Source organism: Canis lupus, chromosome 1, assembly GCF_048164855.1.
Source record: "Canis lupus baileyi chromosome 1, mCanLup2.hap1, whole genome shotgun sequence".
In the NCBI taxonomy this organism is placed as follows: Eukaryota; Metazoa; Chordata; class Mammalia; order Carnivora; family Canidae; genus Canis; species Canis lupus.
Genome location: NC_132838.1, coordinates 117892631 through 117917180, shown reverse-complemented (window position 1 = coordinate 117917180; position 24550 = coordinate 117892631). Strand labels below are relative to the sequence as shown.

At 53.2% G+C, this 24550-nt stretch overlaps 1 protein-coding gene across 3 annotated transcripts; it reads left to right on the top strand.

The window, feature by feature from the left end:
• The first annotated feature begins 39 nt into the window (after positions 1-39).
• Positions 40-11779, top strand: FXYD5 (FXYD domain containing ion transport regulator 5). 3 transcript variants are annotated; one of them, XM_072781184.1, is made up of 10 exons: positions 40-239; positions 950-1010; positions 2420-2503; positions 3240-3293; positions 4693-4809; positions 7889-7984; positions 9052-9081; positions 9159-9233; positions 11451-11496; positions 11602-11779. In XM_072781184.1, the coding sequence occupies exons 1-10, from the start codon at positions 117-119 to the stop codon at positions 11699-11701; spliced, it is 786 nt and encodes a 261-aa protein (XP_072637285.1). In that variant the 5' UTR covers positions 40-116; the 3' UTR covers positions 11702-11779. The 3 variants fall into 3 exon arrangements, with proteins under 3 accessions (XP_072637285.1, XP_072637295.1, XP_072637304.1); XM_072781203.1 differs by lacking the exon at positions 40-239 and adding an exon at positions 584-731; XM_072781194.1 differs by having other exon boundaries at positions 51-239; positions 11451-11779.
• The last annotated feature ends 12771 nt before the right edge of the window (positions 11780-24550 follow it).

The following is a 24550-nucleotide window of genomic DNA, read 5'->3' as shown; positions in this document are numbered from 1 at the left end:
TCCCCCAGCGCTGGGCGGAGGCCGCCGCCCGGCTCTCACCCCTGCCCCCCGTCGCCCTCAGCGTCTCCCCCTCCTGCTCCCACCGCGGGCTCCGAAGCCAGGAAACCCGAGAGGAAATGACTGAGCCCGTCTCGGTCCCCGCCCGCCAGCGCTCCCCTGGCCACACCCTCCGCCCGGCCGCCTCCGCCGCCGCCGCCCTCTGCCCACGAGGCTGCCGGCTCGGGACCCCCAGCTCGGACGTGAGTCTCTCCTGCGCTCCGCCCGCGCCGCCTCCCCTCTGCCCGGCCGGGCTCAGGTGCGGGGGCACCGCGCTCGTCGGGCGGCCGCCCCCACCCTGCGCACGTCCCGCGCCTGCCGGGGCGCCCCGGGGGCTGCGGCTCCTCTGCCCCCCGCCGCCTCCCCGCCCCGCGCCCCCCCGACCGGCCCGGAGGTGCCCCGCATCCCGCTGCGTCCCGTCCAGCTCCGGCGGCGACAGGCCCCTCGCACCGGCTCACTTTTTCCTCTGAGATCGGGAGCACATTACTCATTCTTCCTCTTTCCCCTCCTTGCTGACTCCTGGGCCCTGGGGACAGCCCCAGAGGGAGGCACCAGCCCCCCAGCCCTCCTGGGCCCCGCGGGGTCAGTCTGGGGAGGGGGAGCTCTTCTGGGCCCTGTGCGGTGGCTGCTCCTGGAAGCCCAGATTGCTCGGATGCTTCTTGTTTTCTTTGGGGACCTGTGGATGGAAGCAGGGGGTGGGTGCCGGGGCCCTCCACTCCTAAAACCTCACCCGCCCTGGGAACCAGCTGTCCGCCCTGGCAGGGGCCCCTTGAAGCCAGGGGTGCTCGCCTGGGGGTAAAGAAGGGGCTGCAGGATCCCACCAGGCTGGGGGGCCGGTGGGAGGGGTGGCGGTGCAGTCCTGGGCCTGCCTCAGTGACGTCATGGCTGACCCCAGTTCCTGCTCACCCCATAGATGTCGCTCTCTGGTCACCTGTGTCTCCTCACCGTCGTTGGCCTGATTCTCCCCTCCAGAGGTAAGGCTGAGCTCTTGCCCCCCTCCGCCCCAGAGTCCCCCACCTGGAGGGCACTGGCTTGGGCACCTGGTGAATTCGGCTGCCCTGCCCTGCGTCTTCAGCCTCCTACTGAGCCAGCAGCAGGAAGTGAGGTGTCGGTGAGGGGCCCAGGGTTACACCCTCTGTGGGCACCTCGCACCTGGGTGGCCGCTTCCAATGAGTCTGGCCAGAGCCTGTCCTGCTGAGCATCCTCCATTTCACCTCCAAGAAGAATCCACTGAGTTTGATTTGGCGGGGACATTGGTGTCAGTTTTCTACTGAGCAGCAAGGAAGCCCAGGCTCCCAGCAAAGCAGCTGCCTGGATACAGGGTGATACACGATTAGGCAAGGGGGGCCAGCTGGGGCCCGCCCAAGAGTTGGGGGTGTCTCACTCTTGGCCTAGGAAGCGTTTCTCGAAGGCAGGACCGGGGTGGGCATTTGCAGGGGCTTCCTACCTGGCAGGTGCTGCATGTGTGAACTCATGTCGACTTCCACTCGGTTATACGGACTGTCGTGCCCATTTTATGGATGAGGGTACTGAGGCTCCGCAACGGGCAGTGCCCTGTGCCGGAGGCTAGTGAGTGGCGAGGCGGGGAGAGGACCACCTTTCTTGCCCCTGGAACCAGGGCCTACCCTCCACTGAAGCCGCCCCCGTTGGCCTTTGATAAAATGGTTTTCATGTGTTCTTTCAGCCAGCCACCAAGTAGTCACAGACCAGGGGGAGGGCCCCATGAGTCTTTTGGCTTTTATTAGGAGCAAGGGGGGGCGGGTCGGAGCCAGCAGGGCTTTGCCCTGACCCAGGGTCCACAGGCTCCCTCTGGCTCTTGACAGGGAGCAGACTTCAGGGGGCAGGGGTGAGGCCAGGGAGCCCTGGGAGGGGGTCCAGGCCAGAGAGGAGGGGGCGGGCAGTGGCTGTAACCGGCTGCGTATCCAGGGGTGAGGGAGATGCTTCCCTCTGCCGTGTCCTTTCGCCCTCCCTACAGCCCCGAGAAGTAGATCCAGGTGTCCCCACAGGTGAGACAGGTGAGACAGCTGAAGCACAGAGAGGGGACTTCACCTGCTCCAGGTCACGGGGCGAGGAAGTTGCTGGGAGGAGAATTTGAGACCAGGGCCCCGGCCTGACTTCAGGCCCCGGGCTCGCTGGGCTAGATCGCGCCTCCCATCCCACAAGGACAGGCAGGCAGATGGGCTGGGGTTCGGGTCCTGGCCGCAGGGGTTTCTTAAAACACCTCCAGGGCCGCGGATGGATACCCCCCCTTCAAATGTCCACCCGCTGCTCTACCAGGTGTCCCGAGTTCCGGCCCACAGCTTCTGAAGGGAGGGCAAGGGGGTGGTGGTGAGAGAAGGGGCACCAGAGGCTCCTCTCTGACTCCTCGCCCTTGATTTCTCAGGACAGATATTGAAGGAGGCCACATCCATTTCTCCAGCAGATCTAACCAGTGTGAACGTTAATGCCTTGACCCCACCAGTCCCAGGTAAGGAAAGAGGGATGGATCTGTCAAGATCCTGTCACTGCAAATCACAAAAGCTGAAAAATCTCAAGCTCAGACCGCTTGGGAATTTGGGGTTTGTGCAACTGGAAAGTCTGGTGATGGACCTTCAGGCACGGCTTGGTCTAGGTGCTCAGAGGATGCTCTCAGGAGCCTGTCACCGCCTCTCGGCTCTATTTCTCCTGTGTTGGCTTCATTCTCAAGCGGGATTTTCCTTTTACGGGGCCAGGATGGCCCCTAGAGACCTGAGGCTTCCGTCCTACCTGCTAAGAAGCCAGAGGAAAGGGGTGGTCCTTCCCAATCCAGCAAACATCCCGTGACTGAGTGTCCCTGCCCAGGCTCAGGTGACACGTCCCACCGTGAGGTGATCGTTGTGGCCACAGGCCAAAGCCGGTCGGCCAGACCCGGGTCTCAGGTTCAACCTCCACCAAGGCTGGTGCCAGCCTCAGTGCATGAGTGGACGCAGAGCCAGGGAAGGGTGGTTCATAAAGAAAGTTCCAGGGGCTCTTCCCAGAGGCGGATGGGTTCTGAGTAGGGGAGAGTCCCTCTGCGGGAGGGGACGGCTGAGGCAGGGGAGGTCTGAGGCACGGGCAGGGCCGTCGGGCTGTTAGCAAACGACTCGGTTAACGAAGTCATTTCGATGATGTCAAAATTGAGTTATTTCTCCATCCACGGACCTTCTCCACATCTTGTCTCTCCTCCCCCTGTTCGCGGACTCCAGACACAGTCCACTGGGAACCCCAGTCCACACCTCGGATGGGCCTGCAGACTGGTGGTGAGCGGGGCAGGGGAGGCGGGGGGGGGGGGGCGCGGCGTGGGCCCGGGACAGACACTGCTCCCCCTCTTCCCCCGACACTCTGGGTCCTTGGTTACTCATTTCAGTTCCCCAGCTCTGAATCCTCCGGTTTACTTTGTGGTGGGGCAGCCAGCCGCCCACATCCACGTCTTTCAAAACAAATCTTCCGAAAGCATGAAAAATAATACGCATATAGAAAAGTACCCCTAAAGCCCCCCATAAATGTACAACTTCAGAGGAAACCCTAACCTGAACCGCCGTGTAACCAGCTCCCAGCTCACGGCATATATATGGAGCTTTACAACCCCGCCATGTGCCGAGGCCATTCTTGCCTTCCTTGCATCTCTGCATCTTTTCCCCTTTTTGAGTGTGCAGACCAGTTTTGAACTCTTTCTTGCAGTATAACGGAATTCAAAAAAGGGCTCCCCGATTTTCTCCGTCAATATTTAATGATACAGCCGTCTAGAAACACGTTCTGCTTGGAAGTAATAAAATTCATATAGGCGAGATGAAATCCCTTGCTGCGTTCCCCACTCTGGTCTCTGAGAGGCCCCCACTGCGAGCACCGGATTGGGGGGGCCCCCCAGTGGTGCTGTGCCACCTGGGTATTGGGCAGAAACTATGCTGGCCGGCGGTACGTTTTTGTGAGCTGGTCATTTGCAAAATGATTGCTGTCCTGCAACTTTCTCCACCCGCCCCGTGCAGGGTATGTTGGGGGGCTCCTCCCAGTTCCCATGTAACACTGATCGCGTCCCGTGTGCTGGTGTGCGGGGGCCCGTGCGTGGGGGTGAAACCATGCCCAGCTCCCCAACATCTTGGTCTCCTCTGCTGCACCTGTTGCCACAATAAGCAACCTCACTCCCCGCTCCTTGAGCAAATAAATGCCTCTAAGCGCTTCTTGTACCTCAGCCGCGGTTCCCAATGTCTTACCTGTGTTTGGGGGATCATTTGATCCCCACACAAACCCGCTGAGGTGCAGCAACCTCACTTGACAGACAGGGAAACAGAGTCTCGGAGTGACTCACTTGAGGCGTCGCGGCAAGTCAGGGACGCACAGCTGGGACCAGCACCCTGGAGCCTGGCCCGAGGGCCTGGCTTTCACCCACAACACGACGTGGGGCGGGGGGTGGGGGGAGGAGACAAATGCTGAAACGTGTCTCCGAAGCCACTTGGGAAATGGTTGCACGGATCAGCCCCACCACCAGCCCTGGGCCATCGCTTCCCCCACCTTTTCCGCCCAGGCAGTGACACCTGCTGCCTGAACGGCTTTGATTTTCACCAGCCTGGGGAGGGGAGAGGGCCCCTTGCTGTTTTGTGGACCTGAGTGTCCCTGATTCACTCGTTGCTCACCCTCCCCTTGCTCATCCAACCCGAGTAGGAACAACATGGGAGCAGATGGAGGGGACCCAGACCCCACAACCCCCGGAAGCGTCCGAGCTTCTAGCAGCGGATCGGGCGATGGTGACGATGACAACGGGCAAGAGCAGCCTGAGAGGTAGGCCCTGGAACGAGAAGGGCAACATGCAAATTTTGTTTAATTCTCTATCTGGGTCAGCAGCTCCCCGAGCACATTTCTCGGAGCACCCGTTTGGGGAATTGTTAATACATTTTCGAGACATCTGTTTTGCTTTGCGGTCCAAGGGAAACTCTGAGTTAAAGTTAAACACATTTCTTTGTGGCAGGACTTCTTGGAGTCTTATTAATGCTTATTTGCAGCAAGCATTCCCCAAACCTGATTGGACTTGGGACTCTCATTCAGGTTCCTTTATAGGGCTGGTGCCTTGGAAATGTGGGTGTGGCTTTTTTTCCTTTATGTACCTGTTCATGTGAGAGCAGGAGCTTTTCGGTTGCAAAATACTGCAAAGGCAACTAAAGCTAAAATAGATTCATGGCTATATATGTTCTGTAAAATCCAGATTCATGGTTTCAGGAACAGCTGGATCAAGGTGCTCAAGCACTGTCATCATAACTGGCTTGCTCTGTCTCTCAGCCCTGTTATCTACGTCCTCAAGTTCTCTTGGTGGCACAGATAGTCCCATAGTTCTATTTAGGTCACACACCCAGCAGGTAGAGCACCTCTCTTTCTCATCTCTAGCCCAAGGTGTTTAATGGACTGTCATTGACCCACCTGGGGTCACATGCCCACGTCTGGCTGGGGGTGGCGGGGGAGCCAGGGACATGTACTGCTCTGACTGGTTAGGCCTGAGTCTTGTGCCCACTGTGGGGCTGGAGAGCAGGATCTGCTCTGCCTGAACGGCATAGACCTGGAGTCAGGGAAGAGGTAGTTCTCCCTGGGACCAGCGAGTAGTTAACGTTTTAGAGGCATGGGAAAGGAAGCTGAGCCAGGGGGGAGGCGGCAGGTGGCCCCAAGGTCTGTCTGACTCATATTTGAGGAGCAGCCCCTACTGGAAAGTACTGTAGCTTGGGCCATTCCCAGGCTGACATGTGTGCACAGTTCTGAGACTGGGCACTGCACAAGACCATCGCCTCTAAGGCCGTGTCATCCCCCACGTGGATTTTTATCCTTGTTATAGTTTCCAGTGATGGTGGTGAAGCCCCCAATTCTGACAGAGCCTGTCTATTAAAACAATTTCACAACAGATAGAAATGAAGCGTCTCGGAGAAGAACTCTTTTCTATTTTCCGAAAGAGGGAAGGTGAGGGGACGGTGACTGTGTCCACACCTCCCCGTTGAGGAAACCTTCTTACATCTTTGCTTGCTGTGAGTCCTGGTTGACCTGAGTCCTGATAATAACACAGAGTCACTCTGTGTTATTATATCGTGTTCCTGATTACACGTGACAGGCATTCAAGTGGGCCGGGGGCGGGGGTGTCATGGAGCCAAGTGATAAAAGCCATCGAGGAGCCTTGGGGTCACCCAGAACCTGGGCAGGACCGCCCGCCCCCAGCGCCTCTCTCCCTCCTTCGTCTGTGTTTCTCTGGTGCTGGGTCTTGTCCCCCGCCTGGTGAGGAACTGGCTCCTGCCCGTCCCCGGGGCAAGCTCCAGAGCTCCCTAACTTCGCCCAGCTGTGCCTCCCATGCCTACTTGGAAGTTGGAAGGTCCCAGGGAAGGAGGAGACTGGGTCACAAGCTCCCCCTTGTGGCCTGCGTTCTGATAGACCCAGGAGGCCGTTGGGGGGGGGGGGGGGACGGGAGGAGGGAGGGGGAGCAGTCCCCACCAAGAAAGAGGAAGATGCTTCTGGAAGCAGGGAGGCCTGAGAGCCAGCACCGTGGTAACAGCGACAGGAGGCATTTGCCCAGAGTGAGCATTGTGCTCACTTGTTCATGGCTCCCAGCCCCCCTGCATGGGAGGGACTGTCCCCCCCACACCCCCCGCGTGGGAGGGACTGTCTGTACCTCGATTTACAGGAGGGCAGCGGAGGCCCAGAGAGGTTACTGTGCCGCCCTAGGCCACACAGCCCAGAGCGGCAGAACCAGCGTTTGAGCCCAGGCTCTCTAGGGCCAGCGTGCCTGAGCACCACGCAGCACCCAGGCTGTCCTTTGCATTCACTGTCTGGCTCGAGCCTTCCTCCAGCTGAACATCTCGGGATCCTTGCCTTCGGTTCATACTTAAGGAGTGAGGTGCTGGGGTGCCTGGGGGGCTCAGTGGGGTCAAGCATTTGCCTTTGATAATCCAGGTCATGGTCCCAGAATCCTGGGATGGAGACCCCACATCAGGCTCCCCGCTCCGTGCGGAGGTGGGGAGCCTGCTTCTCCCTCTCCCTCTCCCTCTGCCCTGCTCTGTGCTCTCGGTCTCTCTCCAATAAATAGCATCTTAAAAAAAAAAAAAAGTGAGGTGCTGAGATTGGCCTGGGAGCCTGGGCTCTGTGAGGCAGTTTTTCTGCCTGTTGGCTTCATAGTAGGGCCTCAGACAGGGGTGACCACTTCACTGGGAACACTTCTCAGTGTCAGCAGGGCAGATATTTTCCTTGGGGCATTGGCTTTTTTAAATTAAGATTTTATTTATTTATTTGACAGAGAGAGAGAGAGCACAAGTTGGGGGAGAGGCAGAGAGAGAGGGAGAAGCAGGGTTCCTGCTGAGCCGGAAGCCCACGTCGGGTTCGATCCCAGGACCTCGGGATCATGATTTGAGCTGAAGGCAGACGCTTAACCCACTGAGCCACCCAGGCGCCCCGTGGCATCGACTTTTTAAAGGAGAGGAACAGTCTAGTATTTTTGGTCTGGGAGCAGAAGTGACCTACAAAATATTTTACAACCAACCAGTACCCCTAGGTTCTGCGTCTCCCGGTGCTGGGCCCCGTCCTGGGGGCCCCCTGCCTGGCTCAGACACACACTCTCCTTTGCTTCTCCCATTGTGAGGCAGCCCAGGAGGTCCTGGGGGAGGAGCCAGGGGGATGGGACAGCTGGTCTTAACCAGGGGGTGCAGGCTGGTCAATATTTCCACACCTACCTCCCCGCTGCGCCCAGGTTAGGAGTGGGGGGGGGATACCGCTCCTGCCCCCTGCATGTGTAGACATGGAGGGGAGTGTCTCCTGGGGACACACATACAGCGACATCGTCCCCATCATCCTGTGTTTCCTCCACGACTCACTTCCACCCTCTGCTACCTTTTAGCAACTCCTTCTCCTGAACCCACCAAAGGCACCACGCCCTCCAAGAGACAGTCTCCAGGCAGAGACATCAGGCGGGACCCCCCACTCGGGCCAACTGGTCAGTAACTCTCTTCCCAGACTGGAAATAGGCTATTTCCTATTCTCTGTGTATTTCTGGCACCTGGAACCCTGCCCGGCGTGAACTAGTGCTCCGTGACCATGTGTCAGGTGGATACGTGACTTGAGGGCTGGAGGGGTGGGGGTATAAGGTAGACAGCCAAAAAGTGTCCGGATAGACGAATGAATCCACGCATGACTGCAGCGGCTTAGGAGGACAACCACGAGTCTGGAGCTCCCGAGTCTGGAGTTTGGAAGTTCAGTCTGGGCTCAGTCGAGAGGTTCTTCTGGTCTCAGCTGGACCTACTCCTGCGCCTGAGATCAGTTTGGAGGGCCAGCAGGGAGCTCTGCTTCAGGGACACCTTGATCCGTCCCCTCGTGGTCTTACCTTCCGCTTCCTGCCCAGCCAACCCCACTGAATGGATGGGAATGACATGTCCACGGGTCACAAAGAGAGTTCATTCATTCATTCATTCATTCAAGACATATTCTCAAGCACCCACTGTGTCCTCGGCACCAGAGATACAGCAGTGAACAGGATGGACCAAAATCTCTTCCCTCGTGGAGCAGACATTCTGGTGGGGTGGGGGGCGGTAGAGACAATAAGTCATAATCATAAGAATTATGTATCAGGTGCTTTAAAGCTGCTTTGAAGAGAAATGAAGCAGCATTAGATAGAGTCAGAGGTGACTGGAGGGTATTTCCCATAAAGAGCCGGGGAGACCTCCCTGAGAGGGAGCAGAGGGGGAGTCGCGTGGATGTCTGGGCGGGGGTGTTCCGGGCAGAGGCAGCAGCCAGTGCAAAGGCCCTGAGGTGAGAGGGGCCAGGCATGGCCACCAGCAGGGCGGCTGGTGGGGCTGGAGCATCTGGGTGAGGGGGCGAGTGAGGAGCTGAGGTGGGGAGGTGGTGGGAGCCACGGGGTGTGCCACGGAGGCTTTTGTTCTAAGTTGCCCAAGGCCGAGGCCCAAGCTACACCCCTACCCCCACCCCTGCCCCCGACTCTGCCATCCACTGCTTCCCTCCACAATTTTTGCCGAACTCTGACTTGGTCCCTGTCTGTGCCCCCAGGTTCCAGCGAGGACGACCCCTTCTCCTACGGTGAGTTACCCCCGGAGGATGTGGGAGGCGGGAGGCAGGGAGGCAGCTCTTGCCATTCTCCGCTCTTCCCTCTGCAGACGAGGACACTCTCCGGAAGCGGGGGCTGCTGGTCGCAGCTGTGCTGTTCATCACAGGCATTGTCATCCTCACGAGTGAGAACCGGGGATGGGGGGCGGCGGTGGACCCCGGGACCCCGAGATCGGGAGCGAGGAGGCCTTCGCTGGCACCTTGACAGAGGGCTCAGTCCTCGAAGGCGCCCGGGACAGAGTCGTTTTAAAGGACGCATATTAGCTGCAGATCCCTATAAACCACCCAGAAGTCGGCGGCTTCAAATGATCACCGTTTGCTTAGCTCTCAAGTGTGCAATTTGGAAATGTCAGCAGGGCTCGGCTGGCTGGTTCTTGGGGTCCCAGCTGGGTTTATTCAGGCACCTGGGCTCAGGGGCGGGTTGGCAGGGGGCTCTGTTTCTGTGGGTGCGTGGGCCGTTCACCTCATAGTCTTCACTCCAGGAGGCCGTCCTGGGCTTGTTCGCAGGGTCCCCGCCACGGAGAGCTGTGTCCCGGCAGCCGGGAGGGGTGACAGGTGACGGGAGGCAGCGACCACGCCAGGGACTGCTGGGAGACAGACCAATAGGCAGGGCCCCCCCCCAGCAGGAGCTGTAGCTCCAGCCCCCGCCCCACTGTAGGCCCACCAGGAGGGAGCAGGGGTGGCGGGGGCAGGGGGGTCACCCCCACCCTGCTGGGGCTCAGCTAGAAGGCCAGGGGCCAGGGGATGCCGTTGCTTGCGGGGCAGGGGCAGCATTGCGTGGGGTAAGTGTTGCCCGACGGATGGGGGCATGGAGAGAAGAACACGCAGAAAAACTAATTTTTAAAACAGTCTTTAAAATGCTGCTGATTAACTGGAACACTCAGGCCGCCAGTTTGCAAGCTCTCAGTGAAGCCTTTTTTTACACCAAATTTTATTCCCGCTCCTGCCCAACTCCGCCATCAGGAGGATGCACACGCCACAGCTTCTATTTTGTCTAGGGCGGGGGTGGGGGGCACGAACAGCCCCCGGAAGAGGTCCCTAACGCCTGCCGGCAGCGCAGAATCCAGGGCCAGGGTACCGTAGCCTCAGTCATAAACACCTGTTCCTTGATCCCGACTGTGTGCGGGTCCCTGTCTGCACCCCCTGCCCTGTCCCCACCGCTGTGGGAAAAGTGAGGCTCCGAGACCGGAGGGGTCTGTCCAGATGGCACACAGAAATTCGGGAAGGACTGGACCCGGGTCTGTGTGGGTGTAGAGCCCAAAATGAGCTCTGGGGCCGTAAATCGTTCCAGTGACAATGGTTTGTGGGCACCTGCTCTGTCTTCACCCTGTGCCCTGGTCCCCACCCTCGGGAACCTCGCAGCCAGTGGGGGGCTGACCGTAAGCAGTCTAAGTGCGTGACCGAGCGGAGTGGACGCTGAGAGGTCATTGCTGTAAGGAAGATACAGCAGAATGACAGGCCAACAGGGATGGGGGCGACACTCCCTCTAAAGAGATCGAATCAGAACTCATTCTTGATGGTGAGAAAGACGGTTTAAGAACACAGGTAAAGGGAGCAGCAAAGGCGAAGCCCCAGAGGCAGGAGTGAGCTGAGCGTGTTGCAATAACCACAGGAAGAGGCCGGGGTGGCTGGGGCCGGGTGAGCTCGGCGGGGAGTAGAAAGAGGTGAGGAGGCAAGGGCGGCAGTCAGGTGACCTGTCTTCTGAAATGTCCCCCCCTCATTCGCTTTGGTGCAGCCCCCCTGACTCCCCTGCTGTGCCTTAAGCCCCCCTGTCTCCTCCTACCTCAGGGCCTTTGGACTGGCCATTCCCTCTGCCTTTCCAGGGCACACCCTTCCTCTAGATGTCCACGTGGCTCCCCCCTCACCTCCTTCAATGTGCTCAAAAGTCCCCTGCTCAGTGAGGCCCCTGTAGCCAGCGCCATGAGGATGCCCCGGGCCCCTGGGCCTCCCTGCCTCCTTCCTGGCACGCGTCACCATCTGACGACACTGTCCATACACTTGACGGAGTCGTTTTTCTCATTGCCGAGCATCTCCTCGACTAGAAAGTCAGCTCCCCCAGGACAGGGATTTGATTCACTCCTGTTCCCAGCTTGGCTCCCAGGGTCGCGATCAGAGCCTGGCACATAGTAGGCGCATAGTAAATGTTCGCTGGATGAATGAGTGACACACAAGCGAGGCTGGGTTTTCAAAGGGCTCCTGTGTGTCTGGGGGCGGAGGGGGGTTGTGGAGGCTGCCCTGGAGCTTCCCGAGCGGCGGGGTTGATGGGCCTCGTCTCCAGCACCCAGAGCGTGCAGTGATGGATGTTGTTTGGCTCATGATGGAAACTTTTCCTTCACCCACAGGTGGCAAATGTAGGCGGTTACCCCAGTTATGTCGGAATTATAACAGGTGAGGCCGTCAGAAGTAGGGGCCGGAAACCCCATCGATGGGCACCCCAGGACTGAGTCCTCACCAGCTCACCGTGCCCAGCTTCCTCCCTCCCCTCTCCTACAGAATAGTCAGTAAAGCCCAGCCTGGGAGGGAAGACCCGGATGGAGCCAGAGCCGGGGCTGATGGCCCGAGGCCCCTCTGCTCCCCACCCTGCCCACCCTGAGGGCTGCCCGGCTCCTTGGGCACTGCCCCCCCAATTACCCATTCTGTTCAGACGAAAAGTAAAGCACTGTGGTCCTTGCCCGTGGTCTCTGATCATTCATGACTGGGGGGTGGGGTGGCAGGAAGAAGCAGCCAGGACGGGGACAGGTGCCCTGAGGAATAAAGGGAGGGGTCACAGACTCAACAGCCAAGGATGGGGTCACAGTGAACACAGCCTGGCTGGTGTGAGGCAGGAGGGATGGGAGGGCAGGCCGTGGGGGACTCTGGCCAGTGGGAGCGTCTGCGCTGGGCTCTGCTCCTGGCACTTTGGGCCCCTTGGCCTGTGCGTGTGCAGAGCCTGGTGTCCGATGGAGCTCACCCCTCCCATTGGGGGGTGGTAGTGGTAACTGGCTCCAGGCCTCCCAGCGGTCCACTTTTCTTCACACTCCAGATCCTTCCACCATCATGAGGGGCCTCACACATGGGTGCGGACACCCCAGCCCACACATCCAGACTCCATCTACACCCCCTGCCGAAGTGACTGCCTCTGGGCCACCTCTCGGTGTAGGGGCCTGCCACCAAGAAGGCTACACAGGGCCTGGAGACGGGGGCTCGGGGTAGTTTGGGCAGGGAATTCCAGGGGCCCAGAGCAGGGTCGAGAAGGGCCACAGGCTCTGGTGGGCACCTCCTGCAGGCCCTGGAGAGGGACCCAACTGGATAAAGCCAGAGCAGGCCTCTGAAGCCTGGGTAAGGGCCATCAGGACAAGGTAAAGACACGAGGTCCTGTTCACAAGTGGTTGCATAACAAGAGTTCACAGACCTCAGGTCACAGCCTATTCATGGGTTGTGAAATCAGTTTTGTGAGCTGTGGGTAGCATAAAAAAAGAAAAAGGGGGCGCCTGGGTGGCTCAGCAGTTGAGCATCTGCCTTCGGCTCAGGGTGTGATCCCGGGGTCCTGGGATTGAGTCCCATCTGGGGCTCCCCGCAGGGAGCCTGCTTCTCCCTCTGCCTGCGTCTCTGCTTCTCTCTGTGTGTGTCTCTCATGAATAAATAGATAAAATCTTTTAAAAAAAGAAAGAAAAACAGGGTAGCCTAGTGGCTCAGTGGTTTAGCGCTGCCTTCAGCCCAGGGCGTGATCCTGGAAACCTGGGATCGAGTCCCACATCCAGCTCTCTGCATGGAGCCTGCTTCTCCCTCTGCCTGTGCCTCTGCTTCTCTCCCTCTCTCTCTCATGAATAAATAAAAAAAATATATTTTTTTAAAAAAGAAAGAAAATAAAATGTAAAAGAAAAATATCAGAATATATCCCAAATAATCTGACTCTTTATATACTCTCCTCAATTTTTGGCACATTTTCATCCTACCTTATCATTACTCACTTTTTCAAGACATCACCTCCTTTTTTAACTTAATACATTTATTTTAAAAGGAACAATCATGTATGGAAAACCAGTATGGCTACATGTAAGTAGAAGTTAGCCATAAGGATTCAATCCATTGAGGGGCCCCCCGGGAGTGGGGGGCTCAGTCAGTTAAGCGACTGACTCTTGGTTTCGTCTCAGGTCACGATCTCAGGGTCATGGGATGGAGCCCTGTGTCAGGCTCCACGTGCAGCACGGAGTCTCCTGGAGATTCTTTCCTCCTCCCTCCCCTTCCCCCTCCCTCTGCTCCTCCCTCTCCCCCGCCCTCTGCTCCTACCCCTGCTTGCACTCTCTCTCTCTCTCAAATAAAAAAATAAATAGGATAAATCCATTGAAAACAAGCATGTATTATATGCGATATATGGCATATGTACACATGTGATATATACTCTGTACATGCGTAGACATGTATGACACATGCGTATTATAGATGTGACACATAGAGTATGTGATAGATGCATCTAGGGGAGATTCTCAAAATATTTTTGCTTGGCATCCACTATCTGCTACTCAGATGCCTACCCCGACAGGAGGCGGTGTCATTCGTGTATACACATGATGTATTATACACACACCGAGTGAACACAGCTGGCAGGTGCTGTGATGGGCCACCACTCAACACGAACAGGAGAAACAATGGTGCACACGGCGACACGGATGAATCACGGCGCAGTATCCTGAGTGAAAGGAGCCGGATACCAAAGAGCACAGACTGTGTAATACCGCTTGTAGGTAGGAAGTTCTGGAATAAGCAAGAAGAAGTGATGGTCAGAGTAACGGCTGCCTTTACTACATCGTGTTGCCTTTCCCGTGGGGGTGGGGGGGGAGGTTGGCGCTGGCTGAGGAGAGGCCCAAGGAAATGTTCTCGAAGGCCCGACACATCCTGCACCACGACGGTGGCGCAGGCTACACAAAGGTATCTACCGGTCAACACCTCCTGAACCATTCGCTTCAGACCTGCGTGCTTAATACACGCAAGTTGTGCCTCAACACAGAGCACAACAAAATTGGAAACAAAAGGCAGTTCTCTCTTGGGCGGTGCTGACCTCCAGGTCCTGGATCGGAGATGGAGCAACAGGATTCTGAAGGTGCCACGGACGGCGGTGGGGGAGGCCCTCGCCACCGAGGTGGAGAGAGAAGCTCCCCAAGTGGTTTGGTCCGGTTATTCGAAAATAATAGGAAATAGGCATGTTGGGTTTTAGGAAATGGGTATGTTGGGTTTTAGGAAATGGGTATGTTGGGTTTTGCTCCCAGTTCCTGGCACACAGCTCCTCGGGATTTCCTGGGTGACAGGAGTATCTTTTGTTCAAAGGAGGCAGAGTGTGGTGGGCTCCTGGGTGGGTCTGGCCACCGGAAAGACCACCTCATGATCAGAAGCATGGAACTTCTAGTCCCACCACCCGATCCTCTGGAGGGGGAACAGAGGCTGGAAATTGGGTTAATGGTCCATCCTGCCTACATGATGAAGCCTCCATAAAAGCCCCCAAATTATAGGGTTCAGAGAGCAGCCTGTCTGGTGAACGCAGCCACACACTGGCGGGGTGGTGACCCACCCAGCTGCACGGGGGACGAAGCTCCCATTCTCAGGATTCTTCTAGACCTCGCCCTGCATGTGTCTTTACCTGGTTGTTCCTCTGTATCCTTCATCATATCCTTCCTTATGCGATAAACTGGTTCTACGGGCTGTTCTAGCAAATAATTAAATCCGAGGTGAGGGAATCATGGGAACCTCCCAATTGTAGTCGAGTTTGACAGAAGTTGTGGGTAACCTGGGACCTACCAGCAATTGGCATCAGAGGTGGGGGAGGGGCAGCTGCATGGGACAGAGCCCTTAACCTGTGGGGTCTGTGTTAAGTCTGGTCAGTGTCGAATTGAACTATAGGACACCCAGCTCGTGTCACAGAGAGTTGCTTGGTGTGGTGGCAGTGTGAGGGTAAACAAGCAACACACGGGAGTAGAGGCGAATTTTTCCTTATAGTCTGGTTTCCAGGAATCATTTGCAGAGTGAGCCTAGAGCCCACCCCACTAGCCTTCCCAAAAAGCTTGTCAGCTCCTCATTGCCTATATGAAGCCAACCCACTTTTGCTGGAAAGTGACAGTAATAATCGCAAAATCTCCGGGGCTTACAACAGCAAAAAACCCATGGTTGCCATGGGTCGGCTGGGAGCAATGATGTGACCTAAGCTGATGACGAAGTCACCATCGGAAACATCTCTGGTTATCAGTGACAGAAAGAAGAGAGAATGAGGTGAGACGCACGCTGGCTCTTGTAGCCTCTGCCAGAAGGGACCTGCTCGCATTTCACCGGCCAGAGAAAATCACACAACCACGTCTGAGTTCAAGAGGGTAGGAAACTACCATCTTCTTACAGCGAGGGCACCGGGTATTGCCACAAAGGAAATTAATTAATTAATCTCACATACCAAGAAGTCTGGAAGCAGAAACCGTGCTCGATGTCAAGAGACATAAGCCAGAAACAGCAGGGGCTCAACAAGGTGATTTATTTCTCCCTCACGTAGCATACGATGGAGTCTATAGTCCGGGGCCGGAGAAGGGGTCCTTTGGTGTCTTACTGCTCTGCCGTCCTCAGCATGTGGCTCTAATCCTCAAGATCACAAAACGGCTGCAGGGGCCTCAGCCATCGTGTCATACTCCAGAGGAGAAAAAGCAAGAAGGAAAGAAAAAGGTGTGGAGGGGGAGGCACCACTAGGTAAGTTTCGTCCTTTTAAAAAGGGAATCCCGGGATCCCCTTGCAAAGACTTCTACTTACTTCTGACTGGCCACCTCTACCTGCAAAGAGAAATCGGGAAATGTAGTCTTTTCATTAAGTCCATGACACCCTGAATACCATCATGGAAAACAAAGAGCCCCAAGGAGTTTGTTGATGGGGCGGGGAGGAGGCCGAGCTTCTCCCAAGTTAAGGAAGTGGGGACTCTGCCTATTTTTATTCAAATATGAAAGGAAAAGGTAATTCTTAAGGCCAGAGTCTGTGGACACCTCCAGGGGACAGAAGGCTGAACCTCAGACTTGGAAAAGACATCCGGGCATCTCTCCTGTTCATCTGCTGCCCCAAGCCCTTCTGGCCTAAGACCCCTTTTTCTGCTGCGGTGTCTGAGCGGCAGCCTCCTCCCCCACTCTTACATCAGGGGAGAGAGGGCTTGCCAAGGCCTAATGGAATTGCTCTTGTAATGCGGCCAGGCTCCTGAGTACAATCCCGACAAGCTTCTTGTTCTGGAAGAATTGAGGCCAAATCGCACTAACTGGAAGGAGTCTACTTTCTTCACATGGGCCTACCTTGTGCTTCTCTTGGGGTGTCAGGAGGGACTTGCAATGCTTGTGACAATGAGGTGTTGCTTTTAGGGTGGCTGGCGAGTCGGCGAGCTCCTGCTGGTGGGGAGATCAAACCGGCTTTGAAACACCCCATGAGGTGGCTCTGTGAGGTGTCCACTCGGCTGGATTAAGGGACATTTAACCCATGCATCCCTGCATTCCCCTCCCTCTACGCTTCTGGTGAGGGTGGGCCGCAAGAGAAGTTCTCATGGGAGATTGCGGGGTAGAGGTTGGAGCCTCAGCCATTTTGTGGCCTCCCCGCGCTAGCTGTCGCTTATCTGTGACTTGTCTCATCAGCCAAAGGCAACAGCTGGGCCTGCATCTGTTCCCACCTCCTCCTCTTTCAGCTCCTCCAAGTCCCGCATCAGCTGCCTGCCTTGCCCTGTGTGGGGGGCCCTGGCTTCGGCGGGACCTCGCACCCCCATGGTCACAGGTGACAAGAGTGGCATGTGGTTCAGTCCATCCTCATGAACTCCAACTCATGTTGGTAGGTTCCAGATTGTTCTTGCTCCTCCTGACCTTGCGCACTTCTCTTTCCCTCCTGACTGCCTGCCTGCTCCGTGGACTTCAAGTTCCAGCGTCAAGCACCGGGACGACAGCCTTACAGAGACAGCTTACCCAGCTCCCACAGTTGTGAAGGGTCCAATTCCTGTAACAAATTGTGTGTGTGTGTGTGTGTGTGTGTGTGTATCTGTCCATCTGTCCATCTGTTTGTCGGTAGTTCTGCATTGCTGATACAGAATTTGGTCTGAGAATGGTTCCAGAAAAACCAAATCTTACAGATGAGTTCTGGGGTTTTCTATGGGAAACTCTTATTTCCCATAGACACAGGGCCTAGAGTTCTGAAAAACACACTCAAAGTGATATTCCTGTGGGTGGCTGAATTACAACGCACATGGAACTTCCAACCTCTCCCCTGATGTAAGAGTGGGGGAGGAGGCTGCCGCTCAGACACCGCAGCAGAAAAAAGCGTCTTAGGCCAGAAGGGCTTGGGGCAGCAGATGAACAGGAGAGATGCCCAGATGTCTTTTCCAAGTCTGAGGTTCAGCCTTCTGTCCCCTGGAAGTGTCCACAGACTCTGGTCTTAAGAATTACCTTTTCCTTTCATATTTGAATAAAAATAGGCAGAGTCTCCACATCCTTAACTTGGGAGAAACTCAGCCTCCTCCCCACCCCATCAACAAACTCCTTGGGGCTCTTTGTTTTCCATGATGGTAGTCAGGGTTTGCCAGTTGGTTCTCTGATCTAATTAGATTTAAAGGCATTAATGACCCTGTTTCCAGTGATGTTCACGGCATCTAATGGCAGAGCAGTTACTCAGATCAGGGCCAGTACCTTCCCATATCAGGGACAAGGCTCCGGGTGACCGAGTATTTGCTTCCATAGAACACTTTAGTAAAAATAAGGCTCCTGATGAGTTGGTTGGTTGCCTCTACCACTGCTTAAACTCAGGGAAAGAAAACGGTGAGCTCAGAGCTTTACATCCTCAGCTCAAGAGCTGTCCAAGGGACTTGAAAGTTTCTGTGACTACAAGGGAAGAAACTCTTATTTCCCCCAGACACAGGGCCTAGAGTTCTGAAAACCACACTCAAAGTGACATTCCTGCAGGTGGCCAAATTACAATCCATGGAACTTGCAACCTCGCAAGGTCCTTTTGTTAACACGAGGGCATTGAATGGGAAGGAACAGGAGACAAAAAAATTGGAATCGGGATGCATGGGCAGACCCTAATAAGGCTGTCACCTCTTCTTTGCCCGTCGAGCGAGTCTGCACCCCTGCCTGGGGAGGTTGGTCTCCTCTTGCTTGAAAAAACCGAAATGGCTCTCCCTAAGGTAGCTGCCTGGCAAGGAGCTGCTGATGCCTCTACAACCTTTCCTTGCCTCTAAGACCTATATCCAGACTCAAGTCTCAACAGAACCCAAAGGGCGAGGAACAAAGTATGACCCATGAGGAAGTCGCCGAAACAATTGCCAGTTTCCATTTGCCGATTTATATCAACAGATAACTGCAGGATGTGTATGGAAATGGGTCTTCGGTGTGCTGAATCAAGGTGGTGGCAGGATATAAAGTTGTATCAGGCCAAATGTATTGATTTGGCCCACTAAACAGAGATTCTGGCTTCAATGTTTGACTAGAAGGGTCTAAGAATCTCTCTGATGTTTTGCTTGCTTGTTTGACTGACATATAACCCCAAAGGTGGCCTGTACTAGGTCAAATGTCAGAGGTTCCTTGATGTATCCACAGAGCATGAGTCAGCAAATGTTTTCTGTAAAAGGCCAGATAATACATGTTTTAGGGTTTGCAGGCCAGTGTCAGCTGCAGCTCTGGCACGATGGCCGAAAAGCAGTCAAAGACAATTTGTAAAGGAATGAGCATGGCAGTGTCCCAATAAAAGTTTATTTATGGCCACTGAAATGTGAATTTCATATCATTTGCATGTGTCACACAATATTATTCTTCTTTTGTTTTTATCTCAATTAAAAATGTGAAAACCAGGGCACCCGGGTGGCTCAGTTGGTCAAGCATCCAGCTCTTGATTTCAGCTCAAGTCATGATCTCAGGGTCGTGGGATGGAGCCCCGCATTGAGCTCTGTGCTCAGCATGGGGTTTGCTTGTCCCTCTCCCTCTGTTCTCCCCCCAACCCACCCCCCACCGCCGCCACTCGTGCACGCACACACTCTCTCTCTCTCAAATAAATTTTTTAAAAATGCGAGAACCATTTTTAGCCTGTAGGCCATACAAAACAGCCTGCACGCTGGATTTTGGTTTGCTGACTCCTGCTATAGAGGAAGGTATCCAAAAGGCTTGGCACCTGGAGGACACTATGCTAAGTAGAATCAGCCAGACACAGAGAAATAAATACTGCATGATATCACTTATAAGTGGAATCTATAAAAATCAAATTCATAAAAGCAGAGAGTGGAGTGGTGGTTGCCAGAGGCTGGGAGATGGGGGAAATGGGGAGATGTTGGTCAGAGGGCATAAAGTTCCAGTCATATGAGATGAGTAAATTCTGGAGATCTAAAGTACAGCATAGTGATCATAGTTAATAATACTTTATTTATTCTAGTAATACTGAATTTTGCTAAGAGAATAGATCTTAGGTGTTCTCACCCCCCCCACACACACACAGATGACGAAAATGTTAATTAGCTTGATGATGGTAATCATTTCACCTTGTATACATATATCAAAGTAATACACTGTATGCTTTAAATATACAGAATTTTTACTTACCAATAAAACCTCAGTAAAGCTGGAAAGAAATCTACACAGGCTTAGAAAGATTAGACTATTGAGTGGCTCTGTCATTATGACTGCTTATTAGACACACACATCGGCTGGGGGGTCAGAGAGCCGCAGTGGTATCACTATCATTAGCTGTCATGTGGCTGTCAGAAATAAATTCATAAGAAGGAGTCCTAGCATCCTTGAAGAGCTCCAGGGTGGCTCTTCTTGGAAGGTCAGAAACTCTAGTGGAAATAGCTGTCATTGAACGGGGACCTCTAAATGCGAGAGGCATGACGGAACCAAGGGTAGCGGGGATCCTGGGGCCACTCCCACACCAAAGAGAAGATGGCATGGTTTCCACAGTGGATAGTGAAGGCCAATCAATAATGGGAATAGTTTGACTTGCAGAGCTCCTTGGCATTTCCTAGTTTGTCATGGCATCCTCAGACATGACATAGGTGGGCAGCCTACTAAAGTCTTGCTTGATCTGAATCTGTGGGTGAGTTCTGGGTCTAGTGAACGAACCTGACCTGAATGTCCAAAACGGAGTCATGCAACCTCAATCACTTCGTACACTAGAGCCTTCGATGAAAGGAGAGGCCAGGTTCCTTTGAGGAAGGACCTGTTACCCAGCCAAAAATGTATGCTGTTAATCTTTCTCCTAGATTTCTCCAAGGAGACCTGTGGCCTTTTACCAGGCACCTGCACACTTTGGGGTGGGGAGGAAGGAAATAATCAGATTTTCCAAGGATTACTGGACACTGGGAGGGAACTGACTCTAGTTCCTGGAATCCCAGGAACTAGTGGTTCACTAGTCAGAGGGGGGCTGTGGAGATCAGGTGATCAACGAAATTTAGGGGAAGTTCTGTCTCACAAGAGGCCTAACTGGTCACTGAATCCACCCTGTGGATTTTTGTTCAATGTGGAAATGCATAATTGGGATAGACATAGTGAGCAATTAGGAGAATTCCAACATTGGTTCCCTGAACCATGGAGTGAAAAATATAATGGTTGGAAAAGCCAAGTGGAAGCCACTAGAACTCTCTGGGCCTATGCAACTACTAAACCAAAAGCAATACTGTGTTCCTGGATGGATTGCAGAAATTGGGGCCATCATTAAGACTTAAAAGATAGGGATCCCTGGGTGGCGCAGCGGTTTAGCGCCTGTCTTTGGCCCAGGGCACGATCCTGGAGACCCAGGATCGAATCCCATGTCGGGCTCCCGGTGCGTGGAGCCTGCTTCTCCCTCTGCCTGTGTCTCTGCCTCTCTCTCTCTGTGTGTGACTATCATAAATAAATAAAAATTAAAAAAAAAGACTTAAAAGATACAAGAGTGGTGATTCCCACCACAACCCCATCAACTTACCTATCTGGCCTGTGCAGAGGACAGAGGGATCTGAGAGGATGACAGTGGATCATCATAAACTTAAGGAGGTGGTGGCTCCAACTGCTGCTGCTGTTGTTCCAAATGGGGTTTTGTTGATGGAGCAATCAATGCAACTCCCGGGACCTATTATTCAGTTATTGATCTGGAAAATGTGTTTTTTTTTTTAAATCTCTACCTGATAGTAAAGACCATCAGAAGAAGTTTGTTTTCAGCTGGCAAAGCCAGAAACACCTTTACTGCCCCAGCTCAGAGATATACCAGTGCTCCAGCCCTATGTCATACTCTAGTCTGGACCGACCTTAGTCACCTTCCTTCTCCATAGGACATCATGCAGTCCCATTACATGGATGATATGATGGTGATGGGGTCTGATGAACAAGAAGTAGCAACTACTTTAGACACATTGATAAGACAGTTGCATGCCAGAGAGTGGGAAATAAATCACACCCACAAAAATTTGTGGCCTATAACTTCAGTGAATATTCTTGCAGTACAGTGATTTGAGGCATGTTGAGATATTCCTTCCTAAGTGAAGGCGAAGTTGCTGCCCATGGCCCCTCCTGACACCAAAATAGAGACACAATGCCTGGGGAGCCTCTTTGGAATTTGGAGTCCACGTACACCTCACTTGGGAATACTGCTGTAGCTCATCTACTGAGTAACTTGAAAAGCTGCCAGTTTTGAGTGGATCTAGAATGAGAGAAAGCTCTGCAGCAGATTCAGGCTAATATGATATGACACTTGGTGCTTGACATGTCAGTGGTAGATAGGGATGCTGTTTGGAGACTGGCAGCCCCCTAGAGGTGAATCACACTGCAGACCTGTAGGATTTTGGAGCAAAGCCATGTCATTCTCTGAAAATAATCATTCTACCTTTGAGAGACTTCTTGGCTTTCTACTGGGCTTTAGTCAAGACTAAATATTTGACCTCAGGCCACTAAGATACTATGCAAATTGAGCTACTTGTCATTATCTGTTGTGTGATCCAAGGAGTCACATAGTCAGGCATGCACAGCAGCAATCTGGGGAAGTGGTTTGTACAAGATGGCTCTAGCAGGCCGGAAAGGCAATAAAAGTACTTTGCCCAAGGAAGATGCCCCTATGTCCAGATCCCTGACTCCTGCTTCAGTGCCTTCTCTCTCTCAAACCTCACCTATGGCTAATGGAGAGTTCTCTATGGTTGGCTGAGAAGAAAAAAGACCTCAGGTTTTACAAATAGTAAAACTCTGGTTTACATATAGTTCTGCAGGACACGGAGGCGCCACCCAGAAGTAGACAGCTGCATCACTACAGCCTCATTCTGGGACACCTTGAAGGACGGGGGTACAGGGAGATTTTGCCAATGGGCAGAAATTTGAGCAGTGCACCCGGTTGCCCATTTTGACTGAAATAAGAGATGCCCAGAAATATGGATCCATATCAATTCATCAGTTGTGACTAATGGCTTGGCTAGATGGTTGGGACGGCTACAAAGAGGTCTGAGGAAGAGATAAGTAGAGAGACCTCTGCAGGAGAGGAAGACAATTGTGTCCCATGCGAATGCTCACCAGAGTGACCTCAGAAAATGAGATTTTAGGAATACAGAATAACCCATTTTGTGGACACCAGTCAGCCACTTTCCCTAGCCACTCCTGTCATCGCCCAGCCAGCTCATTAACAATGTCACCAAGGTGGTGGAGTCATGGGAACTGTGCGTGGGGTCAGCAGTGAGAACTTCCTCTTGCAAAGGCAGATCTGGCTACTGCCGCTGATAAGTGCCCAGTCTTCCAGCAATAAAGACCAGCACTAAATCCCCTGATATGGCACCATTCCTCAAGAGGATCAGTCAGCTTGATGATGGCAGGTTGATTACAATGAACTGCTTTCCTCATGGAAAGAGCAGCATTTTTTTTGTTTAAATAACCACTTTCTTGTAATAAAATTGACATACCATACAATCCACTTCTTTAACGTGTACGTGCTAATGGTTTTTTATATATTCACAGATATATAGAACCTTCACTACAATTGGTATTAGAACATTTTCATCATCCCACAAAGAAACCCCAGGAGGATTCTGGGAAGATGGCAAAGGAGGAAGCACGAGGAATCTGTCTCCCCACCTGGACAGCAATTGCACTGGCAGACTCATTTTAGAACTCTGGAGACTATTGAAGTCTGAAAATTTCCAGAGGAAGGCTTGGATGGTAAATTGTGGTTAATTTTAGTCAATTTTCGCTCTTAGCAGAGTAGCAGCTTCCCACCCGCCAGCCCCAGCCCTGTGGCAAGCAGCTGTGAACATGTTTCTGCAGCAGCTTACACACATCCTGCAGGTCCAAAGAGGGCAAAAAGCACCTTGTCCTCCAAATATAGAGGATCAGTGGTCTGATCGCTGACTGCTGCTTGCTTTATTTATTTGTTTGTTTTTTGTTTGTTTATTTAAGTTTCAGAGGTAGAATTTAGTAATTTATCAGTTGAATATAACACCCAGTGCTCATTACATCAAGTGCCCTCCTTAAAGTCCATCAGCCAGTTATCCCTTCCCCCCACTCCCATCCCCTCCAGTAACCCTCAGTTTGTTTCTAACGTTCAGTGTCTCTTATGGTTTACCTCCCTCTCAATTTTCATCTTATTTTATTTTTCCTTCCTTCCCCCATGTTTAGCCATTTTGTTTCTTAAAGTCTACATATGAGTAAAAACATATGGCATTTGTTTTTCTCTGACTGACCTATTTCGCTTAGCGTAATACCCTTCGGTTCCATCCCTGTCAATGCAAATGGCCAGATTTCATTCTTTTTGATAGCTGAGTAATATTCTATTATATATACCACATTCTCTTTCTCCATTGATCTGTCTACATTTCCATATTTTGGCTATTGTGGACATTGCTGCTATAAACATTGAGGCGCATGTGCCCCTTTAAATCACTGTTTGTATCTTTTGGATAAATACCTGGTAGTACAATTGCTGGATCATAGGGTAGCTCTATTTTTAACTTTTTGAGGAATCTCCATACTGTTTTCCAGAGGCTGCTGCTTCTGATGACAGAGGTGCAGATAAAGGGGCAGATAAACCTTCCAGAAGCCCTCACATTATTTCAGTCTCTTCCTCTCCAGCTGATGTGACTTCCAGGGGATTTAAAGAGCTGGTGTTTTTTTATCCCCACCTTTATTTTTCTCTTTTTCCCCTTTCGGGAGCCAGATACTAAAGACCAGGACATTCATAAACAAGGAAAAGGGAAAGATGCAAGATAAGAAAAGACCTCAGAAGACCTTAAATTTACACTCCAGGCTGATTCTTAGCACAGAGACAGCCTATAACAATTTTTTTAAAAAAAAGCAAGAACAGGGCAGGCCGGGTTGCTCAGTGGTTTAGCACCACATTCGGCCCAGGACATGTCCTGGAGACCTGGGATTGAGTCCCACATCGGGCTCCCTGCGTGGAGCCTGCTTCTTCCTCTGCTTGAGTCTCTGCCTTTCTCTCTTTGTGTCTCTCATGAATAAATAAATAAAATCTTTAAAAA